The following is a 19,760-nucleotide window of genomic DNA, read 5'->3' as shown; positions in this document are numbered from 1 at the left end:
GGCGCTGGGCACCGCCGCCCGCCCGCCCGGGCCACACCGGGCTCGCCGTGCCCCGCCCGCCTCCGCGGCCGCCGCCCGCTCTCCTCACCCCGCGGCGGCCTTGGCGTGGCGATCCAGGCCCGAGCGCAGCCGGCGGCGGAGGGGGAAGAGGCAGGAAAGGGGTGGGAAGCGGCAGCACCGGTGCCGCGGCGCTTCCCCGCCTGCGCCGACATGAGGGGCCGGGCCGGGCCGGTGCCGCCCTGAGGGGGTGGGTCCGCCCCGCTTCGGCAGCTGCGCAGCGACTGCCCGGCCGGAGACGCATAAGCCCGTGAAATCCCCGCCATTTTCTGCTGTAGAAGTAACACACGGTGCTATTAAAAATAGTAAAATTAATAAATCTTCCTTAGGCTCAAGCATGAGCAGTTTAGACGATGGAGAGCGCTTCCGGGCCCTGCACCTGCGATACCTGCCTCTGTATCTAGCAGGAGAGCGCCAGGGGGATGTCACCTACCTACCCAACAGAACTTCATTGAAAGGGTCTAGAGTGCCAGCTGCGAAATACTAGATAATAGCCAAGGCCGTAGAGGAGATTTCGCAGAGAGTTATCAAAACCGAAGTCCAGCCCATGTCGGGGTGGTATATAGGCTTGTGGAAACCTTTTCTCTTGGTGGTGATAAAGCAGGACAGGCCAAGCCACAGCAGCCACTGTGCTGTCTCCACCACCAACTCCACACCACCAATTATCTCCTCCTATCAATATTTTCTCACCCATTTCCCAGACTCTTGATTATGATCCCAGCACAGCCCACCTTCCCATCATACCCAGTTTAATCTCCCTTCACCTTGATCCCTGCCTTCTCTTTTGTTACCCCAATCACTGGAGTAGGTGAGACGAATTTAAATAATTATTGATTACCATTAGCACAACTTTTGTAGAACGGGAGGGATTCAAGGACTCAAAAGTGTCTTTGCATACAGTGAATATAGAATAGTCACCTTGTATTTTAAAATATTTATAACTTAAACCCAAACACACCAACCAACTACCTGCATCTTAGAATACACAAGGGGAAAAAAAAAAAAAAAGGCAAGCTTTTTGTCTCTCTTGATTGGGGTTTGGAGAACTTGTAAGGGCAATAATACCCAAGTTTTGTGCTTTTTGTGAGCATCCAGCACCTTATTTTGCCATTTCTTTTAACAGCGTTCTAGCAACCCTCAAGATTTACACCTCTGTCCAACAGCGCACACAGCCTTTGTACTTAATCAGTAACACAAATTCAAAGCAGCTGGACAACACTGTGCTCGTCCAAACTTGGACTGTGCCTTGGCAGGTTCAGGGTGAAGGCTCTTGTCTGCTGCACTGCTGTTTACACAGGCAGAGATAATTGCAGAAGATGTGGGCAAATTTCGGAGAACCACTAGAGGCCAGTAGAAGCCTGGAATGCCGAACTCAGGGACGGGGTAATCGGAGAAAGCCGTTCGGGATGTCGACTGCAACCCTTACCAGTAATGGGATTTATGCTAAGGCTGGTATTTGCTTTGTAGCTTTTTCACATAATACATAAAAATCAGAACATGGAAGAATTACTTTAATTATTTTAACACAGCAATTTCAAAGAGTAGTGCATGTATCTAATGAACGGAATTAACAGGACTCCCAGTGATGGGGGAGTGAGATAGAAATGAATAAGAGTTTAAAGACACCAAAAAAAGTCAGCTTCAGTTTTGTCACTTGCATTATTTTTAGTCTTGCTGGTGATTTTTGTCTTTATATTTGTGGTTTCTTTCCTTAAAAATTAACCTTTTTTTTTTTTTTTTCAAGGTTAAACTAACCATTCTTATTTTCAAGCACTTACCCATTAAATGGGTTATAGAAATAATAATTTAAAAAATCTTCTACCTACCATCTTTTTGTCCAGGTCATTACACTTTTCAAGACCCATCCATACAGCCATCTCACATGAAACAAATTTTGCTTAGTCACAGCAAATACTGACAAGCCTTTTGCCTAAGTGGAGAAACAGCAACATCCAGTTAATTCTCACGTAATCCTTTAGCAGTAACCAGGCAAACACTAACCATCAGTGAAACCATGAATATGGGCCTTCTAAGATAAAATGCCACAAAGAAATGGGCAGATTCTGTTTACCCCAGAAGCCAAAGAAACAAGTTACCAAATGCATCAATTAGCAGGTGTACTCAGGAACTCTCTAGGCTGATGGTACCAAATCAAAAAAACATACAGGTTTTCCCCTATCTTTCTAAGACTGCAAAATTTGAAACATCTAGAATCATTTGACTTTCCTTTTTCCCCATAGCCTTCTTCTTAAAAACTACATGTGACATTAAAATCTTGGTAAATTTGGTTAAATAAATTAATTTTAAAGGAAACCTCATCTCCATATTTGCATCATATTAGTCAGTTATAGCTTTTGAGGCAGGAAGCAGAGCTGTCAGTTTACAGACTTGCTGAAGCAATGAGTGGGATGAGGCTGTGGCCAGGAGAACATCACCACCTCCAGAGTTGAGCCTATTCATGTCCCAAATCTCTGCAACTTCAGTGTATGTGCGCCACTGTAGATTCATTCTGCATCCAGGTATTGAATACATCTTTAAAGCCAGTATTTTCAAAAGGAGCTGAAGCTGTTATAGCTGTAAATCTCTTTTCCATCTGCTGGGGAAATCAAAGCCACTTGGGTATTTTTAGTCTTTAATTTCCTGGTTTACAGGTGCAATTTCACATTCTTAGTGGGGACTTCATAGTGGAGATATGGAGATATACATTTGTTTCCCTGATTGATTTAGTTAATAAGCAAATTAACAGACAGAACTCTTGTAGCTTTTTCCCTAAAAATGTGTTATTTGAAAATACTAAGGCAAACACAGTCAAGTTTAGCACACAGGCCAGTCCAGAAGTTACCATAAAGCTGCATCAACATCTTTCAGTGGGTTTCCAAACATCCTGCCATAGGCTATGGCTTGCCCTCAGCTCTTGCAGGAGCAAGGTGCTGACTTGCAAGGCTTTGTCTCCTCTTTTTGGCAACCCATGCAGAGCAGGAGTATTTTGATGGCATATTTAAAATACTGCAGCTTCCAGCAGGGTGGGCCAAAGGATCTTGCCACTTAAAGCTGCTCTAGCAAGTGAAACCTTCCTAGAAACCGTGTTAATAATGTTGATAAATCCAGATAAACAATGGCACCAATTACCTAAGCTGATTTCACACTGAGATGTGTACGACTACATTTCCAAAAGCAAAAGCCAGCTTTTCCATCCCTGTGAATCTGCAGCACAGGCTACAAGTTGCCAGATAAACATTCATTGAGTTTAGTAATGACTTTTCTCTCTCAGCTCATCTAATTTGTTAACAGGAATAGCAGATACAAAATGGGATTTTCTACAAGCTTTACGTACATAAGGAATCCTGATGACAGATTGATGTCATTCAACCAGACCTCCTCACATGATTAGGTCTTGTGCAATCAGCCGCTTCTTTCTTTCTTTCCTACTGCTCCAAGCTGAAAATTAGCATTGGGAAAGCCCCAGACAACTCAATTTGAATAAACAGAGGTTTGGAACACATTTCTTGATGCTTTAAATCTACCTGGGAAATTTCAGGAGAATTGTCGCAGCTGCACAGAGCTCCCCATAGCCAGTTTGCAGAGATGCAACATCACACACAGGTTTTTTCCTAAGAGCAAGGTGTTGAATTCTTGAGTGAAGCTTCGTTCTCAAATCAAAGATCCATTCTCAAATTTGCATAGCACTATCTTAACTGAAATTCACCTCTGAGTATTTTAGAAAAGCAAATGTCTTACCTTCTCTTCACTGAAACCACTGTTAATAACAAAACAATTCCTAGAATAGGAAATGGACAGAAAGCTGTCTTTTTATAATTGTTTTATATAAAACAAGGAAGTATTTATATGATATTTAGTATTTTATATCATATTCAAATTTTAGCTTGATCATTTTTATTATGCAAAGAAAAAGGTCAGAAAAAGATCACTTGTTTTTAAATACATTTAATGTTATGAAACATATTGCCTTTATTTTGTTTAAATCCTTGCTAAATCTTAACATCAACAATTATAAAAGGCTTTTAAAAACCTTTTCTTTAATCACACAGTAGCCTCATTGTTTTACTCTAAGGCAGAAAACAGAGTCATCATAAATAAAACACTGACATGGAATATAAGACAAACCCAGGCCAGACAGTTTGCTAAAAAGTTTATGAAAAGTGCATCTGGCTGGCTCAGGACTCCCTGAGTAAGGTAGACATTCTCCCACACACCTCTTGGCTATTTAGCCACTCAACAAGAAAATCTGAAATAAAGGCTGCCTTTCTCATTTTAAAGCTATTGCATTTACATGCCACTTACTGTGTGAGGTAGGAACCAGTTTCTAGGGGCTGTATCTGGGCCTCACCTCCTTATTGTTGCCCCTTCATTTGCTATGCAAAAAGAGATTTAAGTGCAAAACAAAGCTGTAGCTATGAAAGTGAACTACTGTTTATTTTCAATCACAATTCATTAGCTGATTGTAAAGGACACTTTTCATGATTTTCACTTTCAAAGCAATAAGAGGCACAAAAAGCTAGATATAACCTTTTTTTTTTTTTTTTTTTCCCAAAGGATGCCTCTGAAAAATGGGGACTTGAGCACTAGAAGAAAACAGTGTGTTCAGGTTATCTAATTCAAAGCTCAATGAAGTTTCTGTTTTGCAAATGCACCCGGCCTGGAGTAAATTCTTAACTGAAAAATAGCAGCAACTCAAAAGTGCATAAATTACAAACTTCATCAATAAATTAAGGAAATGGATTTGCTGCATCTAACTATCCTAACTGCCCAAAGATCCTTTTCTTTTTACAATGACATGGAAAATCTGAATAAAGGTACTACTAATTTGAAACTAAAACTACTCTAAAATCTTCAGTAGATTTCTTTCTGAGATAAGGCAACTTGTCTTTACCAAAATTCAAAACATACACAGAATGACTGGAAGTAGCCCAATAACAGACAACCCCTCCTACACCACCAAGCCTTAAACATAGGTTTTTCCATTCATATGTACACTTGTAATTCAGGGTGTGAGTTTTCAAGAAATGCCAAACATCTCATTCCCAGGGATTCTGATTATTGGAGAGCTTGTACAGTAGGAAGGCTGAGGAGAGATCCAGTCCTGAGCAGTGGGGGAAGCAGGATGCTTGAGCAGAATTTTCAGCTGTAGTAGGTGCAGCTGTGGGACTTGCAGTTTCATGCATATCTTGTACAGACTCCTGTGAGTCCTGCATTCAGAGCCTAGGCAGTCCAGTGGCCATTTGAAGACTGCAGACGACAGTACTAGAGTGACATTTTGGATCCCCATATTGAAGACCTTGGCTCTAGATGACCCCCTTCCACCTGTAGTCCATGAGAGGTTGTGCATAGAGGTAGGAAAAGTGCTTAATCAATATGTAAGGATTGCATTTACTCTGAAGCTCTTTAATACAGAATTACTCTTCATCCTCATAAGACATATTCATATTCAGGATCATATTCATTCATGGCAGAGATGAATCCATCAATGAACTATCAGTAATCACTTTCTTTGCAGTGAGATGGTTTCCGCTGGCTGGCATGCCCTTGGAAAAGTGTGCTGTTTCTTGACCAAAATAGGTAGTTCCCAGTTCATTTGCGGTGAATATTTATTTTTCCTTTAGAACAAATTTAAATGCCATATTTCTTTCTAGGGATTTTGTTCATGGGGGCACACTCTTTTTTTAAAAAAACAGTTTGGGTAGAGCTTGTGTTTCTGCATCTTAAGCATACTGTGTGTTGAACAGAGTAGATCTAGAAGACAACAGGTACAGAAGCAGCAGCACAATGTTGTGATGAAACACTTCCACAATAGCAACTTCAAGCATCTTGAACTTCACAGAATCCACAAAAACATTCTTGTTTAAAATGTGCTTTGCAATAAGAACATCAAGCTTTTCTCTTTCCCCTTCCAACCTCCTGCAAGCACAGAAATCCTGCTTTTCCTTAGCTAGGACCTAACCTCGTTTCTGCCAATCCGCTCTTAGTTACCAAGGCCTCAGAGCAAGGTGAGCATCCAGGTTCTCAGCTGGAGTCAGTGCAGATGATAGTCTCTTAACAAGAATAATCATCAAGGGTCCACTTTGCTAGAAATACAGCTGTGACAGCATTTGCTTTACTGGAGGAGGAAGATTCAGCTGCAGAAGTTGACCACGGCTGAAGAAAAATTTCTCTTTTTTTTTTTCTTTTCTCCTGGAAAATGTTTGCATTTATAAAGCAGGTAAATGGATATTTTTCAAATGTAATTTTAATAATGTCAGTTCATAATTTCTGGTAAGGGAGAAAGTTTCACAGCTCAAAGATGAGGCAGGCAATTTCATACATTTAGCATGAATTCAGAAGGGGTTAGGATCTCTGACAGCAAAGACAGCGCTTGCTGTGGACTAAGGTTGCTTCAACCAAAATTACATAGGAATATATATACTAAAAAAATAACTTTTCAGAATTACAGACAAATATGAGTTACATGTAGTCTATGTAGTTAAATCCATTTTTTACTTTGGAATTAGATGCCTGTTTTTGTGGTAATCCAGTCACGGAAATAAGTCACTCGTGTATAAACTCCAGGTTTATTTGGCTTGGCACATTCATCTCCCCAGCTCACTATTCCCACGAGGTACCACATCAGTCTAGAGTCTGGAGTAACCAGTGGTCCCCCAGAGTCCCCCTAGAAAAAGAGGAGGGGGAAAAAATATTTAATTGATCAGAAGAGAAAATACAATTCTCTCCAAAGATGGGAGGGTCTATCCTATAAAATAAGTTAACAAGCAGTATTTCAAGAGCAGCCATTTGTGCAGAATTCAGACTGTTTCTGAAACTTGAGCCAGAAGTCTGTGGCATTCTCCTGTTTGCCAGGGGACCCCCAACCTCTGTCTCAGTAAAAAACCTAACAAAAACTTCTGTTCTGTTTTGTGATCTACTGCTTCCTACCTGCCTTGTCTTCTTCCTCGTACAGAGAACAGAAACACCAGTATAGGCAGCAATCTAAGACAGCAGGAACCTTTTTTTAATAGGTTTTAATAGTCATTTCTATCCTTAAAATAAATAATTTTAGTCACTTTCAGCAATGTTTCAAAAAGGAGCTTAGAGCTCCTTTTGCTTGGAGCTTTCATCAAGAACTTGGTCTTCTAGTTAGCTGATATCTCCTTAAGGTATTATCCATTTTTCAAGGCTCAATTCTGATATGGTTAATAGCATGACATGGTAATAATAGTTAAACTGGAAACCTTGCAGTCTGAGAGGCAATCCTTATGCAAAAGACCAAATTCCACAGCTTTCACCAAAATTGTTTACTGAACTAAACAGCAGTTGCACCCTTCTGCTTATGTCTTTTCAGTGCTGAGCCAGGAACAGAGGAATGAGCTTCCCAGGCTTATTCTGCAGAGAGTTTTTCTTTGGGCAAAAAGTCTGCAGGACTCGGATTAAGAGTCTGTATTGAACCAGCACTTTAAGAGGACAATCTTTAAAAATAACATAAATACAGATTATGTTTTAAAAAGTTATCACTATGGAAATATTTTTCTTTGAACATAAGCATTTCCTTGCAGCATTTGCAAACCTGCAGCATGCATGTTTCCTTCCCATTCTTTTACACCTACGTTCGTAATAGTTTTCTTTGTTTCAGACAGTTTTCCTTTCACTGAGCCAAGTCTGTTACCAAAGATCACATTGTAACAGATCTCTTATGATATGATCCAGCCCAGAATTTAATTTCAGTGAGTGACCGTGCATTTTTTCTGGTAATTTAACACTCTTAACCTTCTTCCTTCTCATCTCTAGAGATATCTGGTGTTAGCTGCTTGAGACATTTAAATTTTAGCTCATGATTAGTATAACAGCATTTAGTGCTACATGGTGGGTACTAAATGCTATTTCACTTTATAACTAAATTCCGAATGGAGCCTATTTAAAGGACTAATACACTGTCCATTAAGATTTGATCAACCAGGTACTGCAGTCACCATTAAAATAGTTTTCCTTTCTGGTTTTCAGCTACAATTACCTGACAAGCATCTACTCCTCCTTCCAAATATCCTGCACACAACATCCTGGGTGTTATGTCTCCATCATACACTTCTTCTCTGTTGCAAGTGTCTGAGTCAATAAGTTTCACTGTTGCCTCCTGAAGAGCATTTGGGGCTGGACCTGAGAGAAAATACAATTTGGGTATTTATCAGCATAATTACTTTGCAGTGGTTAATATACAGGAAGAGTGTTTAATGTCCTCTTATGGAAGACCAACTTGACTTGGTTTAATGTGGAGGTTTTGCTTGTTGATCTGCCTAGGTCAGGCCCTTAAGGAGAATGTACACAGAATCACAGACTCACTTAGGAGCTGAACCATTAAGACTGAAGTCAAGATCACATGGTACATAGTGCCTGAAGTGTAAAGCCATATATTTTACACACGTTCCACATAACACAAATGTTCCATGGAACACAAATTACCTAGCACCTTGAGCAGATGATACAAAAAGAAGATATCTTGATTCCATTGCTAGATCTACTCTTTGTGTGGCGTGGAATAGCGTGAGCTTGGGTAATTCACAGCTCACTCTCCACATTTACCTGAAAGCTCACAGTTATCTGTAGCTTCTGACTAGTGCTGGCAAAATAGTTTTTTAGGTGCTATATAAACATGTGCATGGCTACCTTTCTTATGAATTTACAGTATGAAATGGAAAGGCTGGGAAAACAAAAGAGTCTCTTTTTTTTTTTTTTTTGCTCCAGTGGACTGTAGTTCTGTCTTTATCCACTCTACTTTCAGAACAAGAAACTGATGCCTACAACTAGTCAAACCTATTGCAAATATTAGCTTGCTGTCACATCACATGTGGCTACAGAAGTGATATCAATTCACTCAGAGTCGCTGTTTATGGACTATACAGGTTACCAGGCAGACTCAGGACTCACCATCATTAGTGAGAGCCCCCCAGCCTGTGATGACAGCGTAAATATTGTAGGGAAAAGTCTGAGATGGCTCTGGCAGACAGACACGGTGTATGCTGCTCGTGAACTCTACTCGTTTGGAGAGCTGCACAAGAGCAATGTCATAGTCATGTTCTGGGTAGAGGTACTTCTCATGGATAATAATTGTCTTGACTGATCGCTTCAAGCTTGGTGGCTTCAAAAGAGCTCCAAAAGTAGCAGTCCACTTCTGAGGGTGAGTCATGCTGAAAAAGGTAAGAGTGCTGTAAGTATTTTGCTGTAAATACGTGTTTGGGACTTTAAATTTGCAGAGTACCTTTATTGTAAAACTCCTTCAAGCCAGCTCCCTACTAGACAGCTGTGGCATCCATCCCTTTCCATAACAGAATTGTGGGCTGCTGCTAGGAGAGGGCACTCCTGCATTCCCTCCTCAGCCACGGTCTTGTACTCCTCCCCTGCCCCTTGTCCCTGATCTAACCATTGTGTGGCCATAGGGTGTTATCAAATCCAAAGCTCTTCTGCTGTAAACTCTGCATTTCCCTTACTCTTTTCGCACATTGATAATCTGTTCAATCAACTGCTCCATTTTAAAATACCCTGCAGCTTCACAATTGCCATGCTTTAAACAAAAAAAGCTGGGAGTGCATGGCTGAACAGAGGGGCAGGAACATGGGATGGTAACTGCTGGTAGCAGTCTGCAGTGGCAGCAACCCCATTGCAACACAAAGGCATACGTTTAAGGAATGTAAAGTATAACAGGAAATGAATACTCCACCATTTCACTCACCTTACCTTTTCTGCACTTCTTTGGTCAGTACGCCAAGTGACTATAGATTTTCACTCATAAAATTGCCAGTTCTGCTCCCGAGGGCCAGTCTTTAATTTCTCATTGAAACATCCAGCTGATGGGCCTACTTAACCCTGACTTTTCTCTTCCAAAATTGTTTCTCTGGGAAAGAGTCAGGGGTGTGGTGCAAATCTGGAGAGCCACACAACTTGATACAGAAGGGGCACATTCTGCAGCAGATTCTAAGATGGGAACTTACTCTCTGAAGCAGTGAGCTGCAGATACCAGCCATGTGTTGCTGATGAGTGTTGCACCACAGCGGTGGATGTTATTGTACTGCAAACTGGCCTGCCATGGCCAATCTCCAGTCTCTGCAGAAGACAATCCGCCAACAATTCTCAGCGATGAGGATTTTGCCATCGACTTGACGGATCTATTCTGCCGTAACCCACAGACTGTCAGAAAGGACAAAGAGAGTATTAGCTACACTTCTGTTTAGTAAATCCTGCAAATGGCTGTGGGAAACATATGTAAAATTACCACTTACATTCTGTGAAAATGTATTGACATCAACAAGAAAACATACCTTCCACCAATCTGCCCAAATCAGAGCTCCTCATGCACAACCCATGTGTTAGAAGCCTGAAGGAACAACTGACTATCATTGAAAGCCATGATGGTCAAACATTCAGGCTTAGCTGTGTGAGCAGCCCGACTCAGGAATCAAAACCTTCACCACACACCCAAGACAATTCCCAAATAGAGGCATTGCTGACTTTAATGTCCCAGGCAATTTCTCATTAGATAAAATATGAAAAAGGCAAAACCTAACATGGGAATGATCCAAGTTGTGGGTTTTTACCATGCATGCACGCAGATTACATCAGCAAGATGTCACCTAGAGACAAGCAACTGATCACTGCAGCCTGCAAGTGGACCTAGAGAGGCACTTCAAGCAAAGAGCATCACACTACTCCAACCAGAGATGAGAAAAGGCATGGATACCTCCAGCATGGTATGCATCCATGACACAAAATAAGAATTTTTGTCCAAACCCAGAGAGAAATTGAAATATACATAGTTTCAACTGTTAAACTCAGGATATTCAGGAGCAGCTGAAGCTCCTGCAGAGCTTTAGAAACTTCTTCAATGAAAAGACCTACTTCAGCCGCCTTCTCCCATCCAAACAGCATCAAATCCATCCTACCTGGACCAAGACCCACTAGTTTTCATCCAGGTCCCAATTTCAGCTAGACATTAGGAAAGTTGACACACAGGACTATCCCAATTCATTGAAAAAGAGACAAAGATGAGAATTATTTGCGTAGTGACCGCACAATCCAAACCATTGCTGCACGGCTCGTCTCCCAGAAAGTGACCCAGAAGGGGCCAAAGCAGAACTCGGTAATTCATCACTGAGGAGCTTCCAGGCCCAGGGCCCTTGAAGTCCTCAGAAGTGAAAACTGGAGCCACAGAGAGTGTTATCTCATCCCTTTCCTGCTAGGATCTGCACAACATTATGTTAATGTTCATGATCAAAAGTGGCAGGAGTACCACAGCAGACTAAAAGCTGTTCATAAATTTAGAAGAAAGAAAAGTTAAACCACATTTAGAAGTTCATAGGCTCAGTGCAGAGTCTGCCCTCTTCTGAGATTTAAAACCACAATGAAGGAAGTCAGTGAAATCTAAATCTACCTGTCCAAAACTTCTGTGCAAAAGACAAACTTCAGAATATACCATAGTTCAAAAGACTGTCTGAACTAACATTTTTCCCTCCTGAAAGCTCTATATAATCCTCAGTAAATGGTCCTAAAACTGAACAATCCTATCAACCACCTGAGCAGTCAATGTTCAAAACACAGGGATAAAACTCAACTCCATTAGTGTCCCAGAACACCAGCACCTACATTAGACCCAAAAAGTGATGTAATTTAATCTTCCATTGTTTGACAGCTTATTGATAAGGAATTAATCATTCTCAGCGTTAAAAGAAACACAACTTGTAAGCAAAGATAGCTTTTATGACTATTTTATCTCCAAGCAAGCTGACTTCTTTCTCGGAAACTTAAAAAAATCTCTAAAACAAGGTATCTCTATCTAACCCCTACAGTAATGCATTGAGAAGGCCAGTCACATTTCCATATATTTCAATGAGGAAAAATTTTGTGCTGTCAGTCATTCCAAATTCCAGAACATTTTCATTTTAACCACAGGCTGATGTAATTTCTATACATTTCCTTGTGGTACCTCTCTCCTTTAATGCATGCTGAAGAAAATGACATAGTCCAAATTTCTGAGAGTACAAGGTCACATTCCTTAGACAGAAGAAGGAGAAAAGGCTCTTAAGGGCCAGGAAAAGTGTGCAGGGACTCTTAATGCTAATTTTAAAAGTTGGAGATGAGACTTCTGATGTTTAAAAAAGCCTCACTTACTGTCATTGAAGATGGCTTCTGCTCTTTGTGGCTCCACATCTGAAACAAACAAACAAACAAACAATCAGGGTAAGGCCAGGCCAGAACAGACAAGATTCCTCATTCTCATGGTCATCCCCCCAAAAGCTATTTGAGTACAGGGCACACAGGAGGCATGGCTGAGGGGCTGCTAGAGAAACCAGGGGAGCTTATATGTGATCATGTTCATGTGCTGACTGTTGACCTGCTCTGCAGTCAGTACTATCTGAGGACCAGGCTCTCTTCTTGCTGGCCCCCATTGTTTCTGGAGCGCAGTACAGACAAAACAAGTCTTGTATTACTCAAGATCTACAGTTTTGTTGGGGAGAAATTTTTATGGTGGAAATTTTTGAAGCTCCTCTATTTTGCAAAAAAAGAAAACCAAACAGCAGTTCATATATTATACCCAAGACAGGGCCAGAGTATTATACCCAGAGTACCAGAGGAGATCTGGTACTCTGTGCCCTCTTCAAGATCAGAAGGCACTCCACTGCAGCAATGGAAGCTTACAATAACAGTGGCTCACTCTCCTTTCTCCTATCTTATTGATACACTATTGATACTAAAATAGATAGTTCATAGCAATTTAGTGCATGACACAGCAGGTTCTAGCAATACATTCCCTCCATTAACATGCATGTTCTATGTTTACTGGAAACATGGCATGCTCATGCTGATGGTAGCAAGCATTGGCTCAAGGTTTAAATCTATCCCTTTTCTTCCAGAATGCTTTTTCCACTAGAGCTACCACTGTAGTTTCCAACATTCAAAACAATTTTAAAAATAATACTTTTTTTTTTTTAAATCACTGTTTCAATACAGTTTTTTAATTATATAGAGATTCTATACTAGTGTCAACAACTTCGTATTTTGTGTCTGGATAGGCTTTCTTAGCAGATCCCTATCCTTATCCACTTCCTTCATTTCTCTTTGCTGCTACACAGAATAATATCCTAGTTTTGAGCCAAACCTACACCAAGTCTGGAGGAGTCTCTTTTGAATGCAAAGGGCTCTGGCTCATACTTGTCACCTGTTGGGTTTGTATCACATGTGTTTTGCTGGCAGGCTTGACACTCCCACAGGTATGCAGGGTGAATTGTCTGTTTGCAATCCACCAGTGTCAGATGTGTGCTCATTCATTTCTTAATGTGACAGTAAGCAGATTATGATAGGAAAAAAAGGAAACAAGCACAACTCCAGCACATGTACTGCTTGTTCTGCAGGGAATATTACAGAACAAAGGCAGTGCTAGGGCTGCCATGTGTATGTGCAACCACTGCTTTATTTTATAAGGATGGGAGATGAGTTAAAATTGGACATTTTTAGTTCACAGTCTATTTACTATAGAAGGAACTGAAGTCTTATTCACTATAAAAAGGAACTGTTCACATCATGAAGATAATTACGTTTCACTGGCAGATAAGACACAACTTCCAAGGTCCTCTCTCAAATAAAAATGCTCATTTGTACTTTCTCAATTCATATGAAAAGAGGAGGAAAACACTAAAAGCACACGTAATTTTGCATTTCAGTAATGCTAGTTGTATTCTGTGAATTTCCATGGATAATATGGTTGGTTCTCTCCTAGAACCCTGACATCAAAATGGAGTAATACCACAGAGCAAAAGCTAGGTTGGCAGAGAGATTCAACAGTGGTGTAAACATTACTGTTTGCTAAACTGTACTAAGGATTTGGCCACTTCCTCTGTATATTTAGATTGGCCAGAAGTGCTTTGAAAAATCTGGCCCTACTTGTTTCTTTCAACTATGATGAGCAACCAGTGTTTTCCTAGAAATTCATACAGCCTTCAGAACTGGTTCATCATTTGAGTCACACCAATACTGCATGTCTGGAAACTGGTAAGAAACCAACAAATGTAATTCACAATGAAAGGGGACCTTTTGCCTTTAAGTGCAATATCGACAACAATGTTTTTTAGCTTTTCTCTGGGTGGAGAGACATTTACCCCATAATTCATAATTATAAAGCCTGCAGCCAATTATTATCACTTACATTATGTTGCAAAGCTCATTGAGAAGACAAAAGGAACAACCAGCTTGTTCAAGTGCAGTGCCGGAAGCAATTCAATTGGCATGTTCCCACTGCATTGAGTTTTGCTGTGAGTCACAGGTGCCCTGCAAGGCACTTGTCTATATCTCTGTTTGCCTTTTTATGAGGCACCTAGAAAAAAAGTACAAACCTCACATGGGCAAAATTTTACCCATTGCTTTCACTTAGATTAACTGCTGTGTAATTGGAGAAACAAGCCTTTCCCACACACACTGCTAGTCTGTCCAGCTTTGAATATCAGCGTATTTTATATCACTACTGTGCAATTGCTATACTCCCCTACCCATCACTGCTAAAGGAAAAAGGCCAGTGATAGTCTGCCAGCAAATTCAGGGCTGTATTCACTAGGGTAGGGTCCCAAACGCAGAGCACATGCAGGTGTTTGGAAACTGAAGGAACTGACCCTATTTTCAGATAAGCTGAGCCCGCAGTTGATCCCATCAAAAGCAGGGAGCACTTTGCATTACATGATACCACTGATATTCAGGTTGCTTACTGGTTTACCTTGTTAGGGGCTTGCCTTCATTTGTTACCAGCTTCACATTTTGGCCTGATCAAGAGCACAGATGTTCTTAATTTGCCAGCCAACGTGTTGCAAGCCCTGCCTTGAAGCAATCACTTGTAAGGCACGAGAGACAATTTCTCTGCCCTGCTCATTTACTAGTTGCCCTAGTTGTTTGCACTACCAAGAAAAAGCATCAATTAGTAACAATTAAAGTGTCATATCTTGTCCCAACCGCATATGGCTGCAAAAGTAGTTGTTTGTGCCACATTTAGGAAAACAGTGTTCAAGCTTCTGCAGTAAACAAGTTCCACTTGAACCTGCATTGAATACCTATAAAATGGAGCTTCCTAATGAATTCAAGCTTGCTTAACTATAATTATAAATGAATGTTTAAACTAAAATCACACCAATCTATTGAAATGCAGCTTAGGGATTCCATCTCTTGGAAGAGAGCTCTGTTCTCCAAATGGATAAGCAATTTTGTTAATACAGTTGTTTTACATATTTATTAAACAAAATAACTCTAAACCACACTTAAATTCTTAATTTCGATTAACTTGCATTTACTATTAAAGGTTAATAAATTATCAGTAAAGAACTTTTTTACTCCTCAACATATGTGTTTGAGCAAACACGGAAGGAAGTGCTCATAGTAAACTGCAGAGTGAACAGGACATCTTCTTGGTGAGAGGTTCACAGGTTCCTGTGAAAAAATGTGCTGATTTTGCTAGATCTATAAATAATATCAGTGTCACTGCATCAGAGGAACCTGTCATGTGTCCACTGCCTCATTTAATTTTATCCACAGACAAAATTAACGTAACATAAACAGTGTTTATGTTAAAAGGAAAAGATCAGACAGAACTCTGTGACATAAGTGTATCAGACATTATATTGACATAATGCAAGCAGGACAAGCAAATTAATTACTAGGGGATATTATGCATTTTCAGCATAAAAAGGGCCAGAGATGGCTGCAAAATTAAAGATGATGAATGCTTTAAAAATCTGATGCAGTTTTACCCAATTACATAATTTTTCACAGGTGTTGCTTCATAAAAGAAACTTACTTTTCTTTATAGGTTTCTACACCAATAGATTTTCTAGATGTGAAAACATAACTTCTAGTCCCAAAAGCAAACTGTTCCATCCTCTACTATACCAAGTTCCCACTTCTTGCTTGTCTAAGATATTTTTTTTCACACAGAGAAGGTAAGGTAGAGATTATCTTAAAATGGGTATGAATGGAGGAAAGGATTGTAAACAAAAATAAGAAAGAGTATGTGCTTCAATACTCATAACACATTCCTGGAAATGTATTTGAAGCACAGCTTTGGGAAATGCACCAGGGAGCAGAGAAAGCATTTTTCCCAATGTTCTTCACCACATTTTAATAACAACTTTCTCAAAAGGAGAGAGAATTAGAAAATTTTTAGCTACCTCAGAAACAGGGGCCTCACCCAGTGTTATGGAGGGTAACAATTGCTCATGCAGACAAGAAGAGGATTGCTGGCGAGTTTCAGTAGGTCACCAGGGGCAGCTGAGAGGAATGTCACAGAGTGGGTGTCCTGCAGTGTAGACAGAGGTGGGGACAATAGCTCTACTCTAATGCTCTTTAATTACAGTAAAGACCACAAAGGTCTGAAGTACTGGGGGAAATGGGAATGAGAGCAGCAGATTCAGTCGTGTTCCAAAAACTGTACCCAAAAGGAACTGCAGAAATTTCCCGAAAGATGGCAAAATATCTTTCTGAGCTTTGTGTTAGGCAGGAAAGGCATGCTCTTGTGTGGTTACAGAGTTCATACGTCCTAAAATGTCTCTCCACTAACCTTCCAACATTCTTACTGCTGTCTCAACAGGAATTACCTCTCCAGATTTATGCACTCTGGTAGAAGTAGCAAAGCACAGCTTAGATACAGGTGGTGCAATTCTCATTCCTTCCACAGAGTAACCTGATAGAGACATGACAACTGCTTTGTGCCTCTAATTGTCCCTGTCACCCCAGCTGTTCCCTTCGTGCTGGTGTTCACTGCACCTGTCCTCACATCTATGACTCCCTCCACTGTCCCCCATCAACATCTTAATCCTGTCCATGAGGCAGAGATAGCTCCACACCTCACAGCATACTTCCAACTCCATCTGGTTGTCCTGCAGCCCAAGAAGGGATCTGCTATGTCCCAGTTCTGTAGTAAGTAACCAAACAGATATGATTTTTAGCATTACTTTCCTTTCTGACCTACCCTCATGCCCCAGCTGCAATCAGTAACTCACTACAGTAAAGCCAGCCCAAATTGCTCTGAACCTCTGCAGTCAAGGGAGGGAAAAAACAAGGTTTAAGGGAGAAAATCAATTAAATTAATGTATCTGGGTCATGAGAAATGAGGTTAAGATGACTTTCTGCTTAATTCCTTTATCACAAGCATATCCTTGCAAACTACTAATTTGAAAATACATTTCAGTCCCTCCCATTTCAGTCATTCCCTCTAGACTCTTTCTGAAATGTACCACCTTGTGCCAAACTAGTGATCTCAAAGTGAAGGAATATGAGATCTCCACTGTTTCCCAGTATACAGATTCATGTTCCATTCCACTCCCCAGAGATGCTGTTGTGGCTGATACAGTGCAAATATCTAGACTGCTCCGCATTATTTATCATGGAACATTCCTCATCAACCCTGTCAGACACTCATCTGCATGACTCCCACAGGAGACTCAATAAAGAAGTAAGAATCTGTCTGCCAGGTTCTGTACTTTGTAGTTGTTAGGAGCTTCAGCAAGCCCAAGATTCCAGATAAATAGAAACAATAACAGTTGGCTTGTTGATTAAAACCAATTCATGACTCATTATTCATGGTCAAAACCTTTGGCTGTGCAACAGGTGGGAATACTTCCTACTCACTTTGAACAGTGCCAGTGATCTTGCAACCAGCTGCTTTCTGACGTCAGAAGTACATTCCCTAAAATACATTTTGGGATACTTCCAACCTACCTGACAAAGGGAAATAGTCTGGCAAGCTGCTCTACGCTTTACTGACGGATCCAGACTGTCAGGTGACTACTTCTAACCAAGAAACCCTCAGGAAAATAAATCAGCCTTGTAGGAGATCTCTTTGTTGCCAGAACTATACAGAAGGCAAACTGCAACACCTTCTTTCAGTGCCAGTGGAAGAGCAAGTCTTAACATGGGTGTTGCCAAGCCATCTGACACTTTGATATCTCACTTTGATTGCCCTTGCACTGCTCTTCAGGGAAGGTAGGAATTAGTTTGTTTAGTTCTTCACTGAAAAATATTTGGGCTTCTAGTGGGGTTTGTACACAAGTGCAGAGAATTCTATCAGTTCTTATTTTCTATCAAAATCAGAGGGAATGTCTAGATGTAAACCATCTTTGACCAGGGGACTCTGATGTCTAGCTAAATAAGAAAGCAGGAACTTCAATACATTTGAAGGTACCCTGAAAAAAATGTATTTTTGCAGTCCTATATAGAGAACATCTACAGTTTAGTGACAGACAAACCAGACACAGTGTTATGTTGTTTTCCTTGAAGTTTTGCACATTTTCTATTTTCTCACATATGTATGATCAAGCTTCTCTCTGTACTGGAAAAAAAAAACTAAGAATATATATTGTCTGTTTAGAATTTATCCCCTCTTTATTCCCAATCCTCAAGAATGCAGAGGCAAAGCAACTTCTATCCCAGTCTGGCAGACCGAACTGCAGCTTGAAGGTCCCAAGTGTAGCACCCAGTTTGGAGGAGTTTGTTGGAGCTGATTCTGAAGGCAAATACTTGTGAGTAAAGCACAAGTTGAGACATGGTGTTGAACAACAAGGTGATTATTTCGGGGGAGGAAGACTTAAGGAGGTTCCCTTTATCAGACTCCCCCTAGCATGAGATATAAATAAGTACCTGACCTGGATTTGTTCAGCTAGTGAGCTATGCTTAGCTAAACTAAGCTATATCATAGTCCATAAATTAGAATATTTTTATAAGTTAGTTGGAAAGAACAGGTTAATGACTTTTTACAAGCCACTATGAAAATGTCATTCTAAAAATACCTTAGGATGAATAAGGATTCCAGTTGGCAAAAAGGTACAATGAAGCAAGATTTAGAAAGGTGTCTGAAGAGCATGGAAAAAGTCTAGGGCTTCTTAGGTTTCCATGGTTTAAATACTAATGGTGGACAAGATATTTCAGGAGGGGAGAGAAAAGTAGAAAATGCAGATTCTTCACTGGACCTCTAGGACCTGTTGAAAATTGTCACTTCTCCCTGGTGTGAGGAATAAGGTTTATAAATTGAGACCAGCAGCTCCTCTAAAAGCACATGACCTCTCCATTCTATACTCTTCTCCTGAGTCAACCTGTCAACACCATTCAGGAGGTGGCCTAAGCTTCATAAAACTGCTGAAATCCTATTAGAAAAGAAAGATCAATGTTGGGGTTTTTTTTGGAGAGCCTTTTATTGTTGTCTCTTAGAAATGCCAAGGTATTGTTTATGTTCCTTCGTATCACTTGTAGCACTTGCACAATGCTAGTCCTGTAATGAGAAGCTGACCTGTCTGGTCAGTGTTTTATGGTAAGGCTGGGAGAGCCAAGAAAAGCAACACAAAGTTTGTCACACATCTTTGATAAGATGCCATCTCTTAGTGAGACTATTTAATGAAAACATTGCAATTCAATTGTATTAGCCAGTTTTTTTATTAGCTATTAGTGCATTACTGTAACAATCCTGGGGCAGTTCAAGGTCAACTAAAACAGTTTTGAATTGCTTCCCACATTTTCCAGACTGAATAAAAGCAGCTTGACGTGATAAGATCACAGTCCTTTTTTAACAATAATTTTTGTACTCTTTCCAATTTTATCCTTTACGTAAAGCATCAAATTAAACTGGAGTCAAAATTCACTAACTCATGACCCAACTGTGTAAACAAAAAACAAAACTCTTTGAATCTCTCTGAGGCCCACAC

The 19,760-nt window shown here is 40.4% G+C and overlaps 2 protein-coding genes across 3 annotated transcripts in view; both read right to left on the bottom strand.

The window, feature by feature from the left end:
- The window catches only part of UBA6 (ubiquitin like modifier activating enzyme 6), a 29,099-nt gene extending 28,881 nt beyond the window's left edge, over window positions 1-218 (bottom strand). Inside the window, exon 1 of one of the 2 annotated variants that reach the window (XM_058838552.1) lies at window positions 89-218. The gene's annotated coding sequence lies outside the window, so the exon portion shown is untranslated. The remainder of the gene's footprint in view (window positions 1-88) is intronic. The other variant, XM_058838551.1, reaches the window with a different exon arrangement.
- Window positions 219-6,465: 6,247 nt separating this feature from the next.
- Window positions 6,466-19,760, bottom strand: part of LOC131578974 (transmembrane protease serine 11E-like) — a 39,796-nt gene continuing 26,501 nt past the window's right edge. The window contains exons 7-11 of the mRNA XM_058838327.1: window positions 12,202-12,240; window positions 10,029-10,224; window positions 8,968-9,227; window positions 8,057-8,199; window positions 6,466-6,721 (exon numbers count right to left, since the gene is read on the bottom strand). Coding sequence (XP_058694310.1) covers window positions 6,560-6,721; window positions 8,057-8,199; window positions 8,968-9,227; window positions 10,029-10,224; window positions 12,202-12,240 — 800 coding nt within the window. The 3' untranslated portion in view covers window positions 6,466-6,559. The remainder of the gene's footprint in view (window positions 6,722-8,056; window positions 8,200-8,967; window positions 9,228-10,028; window positions 10,225-12,201; window positions 12,241-19,760) is intronic.

Source organism: Poecile atricapillus, chromosome 4, assembly GCF_030490865.1.
Source record: "Poecile atricapillus isolate bPoeAtr1 chromosome 4, bPoeAtr1.hap1, whole genome shotgun sequence".
In the NCBI taxonomy this organism is placed as follows: domain Eukaryota; kingdom Metazoa; phylum Chordata; class Aves; order Passeriformes; family Paridae; genus Poecile; species Poecile atricapillus.
This window is presented reverse-complemented; position numbering and strand designations above follow the sequence as displayed.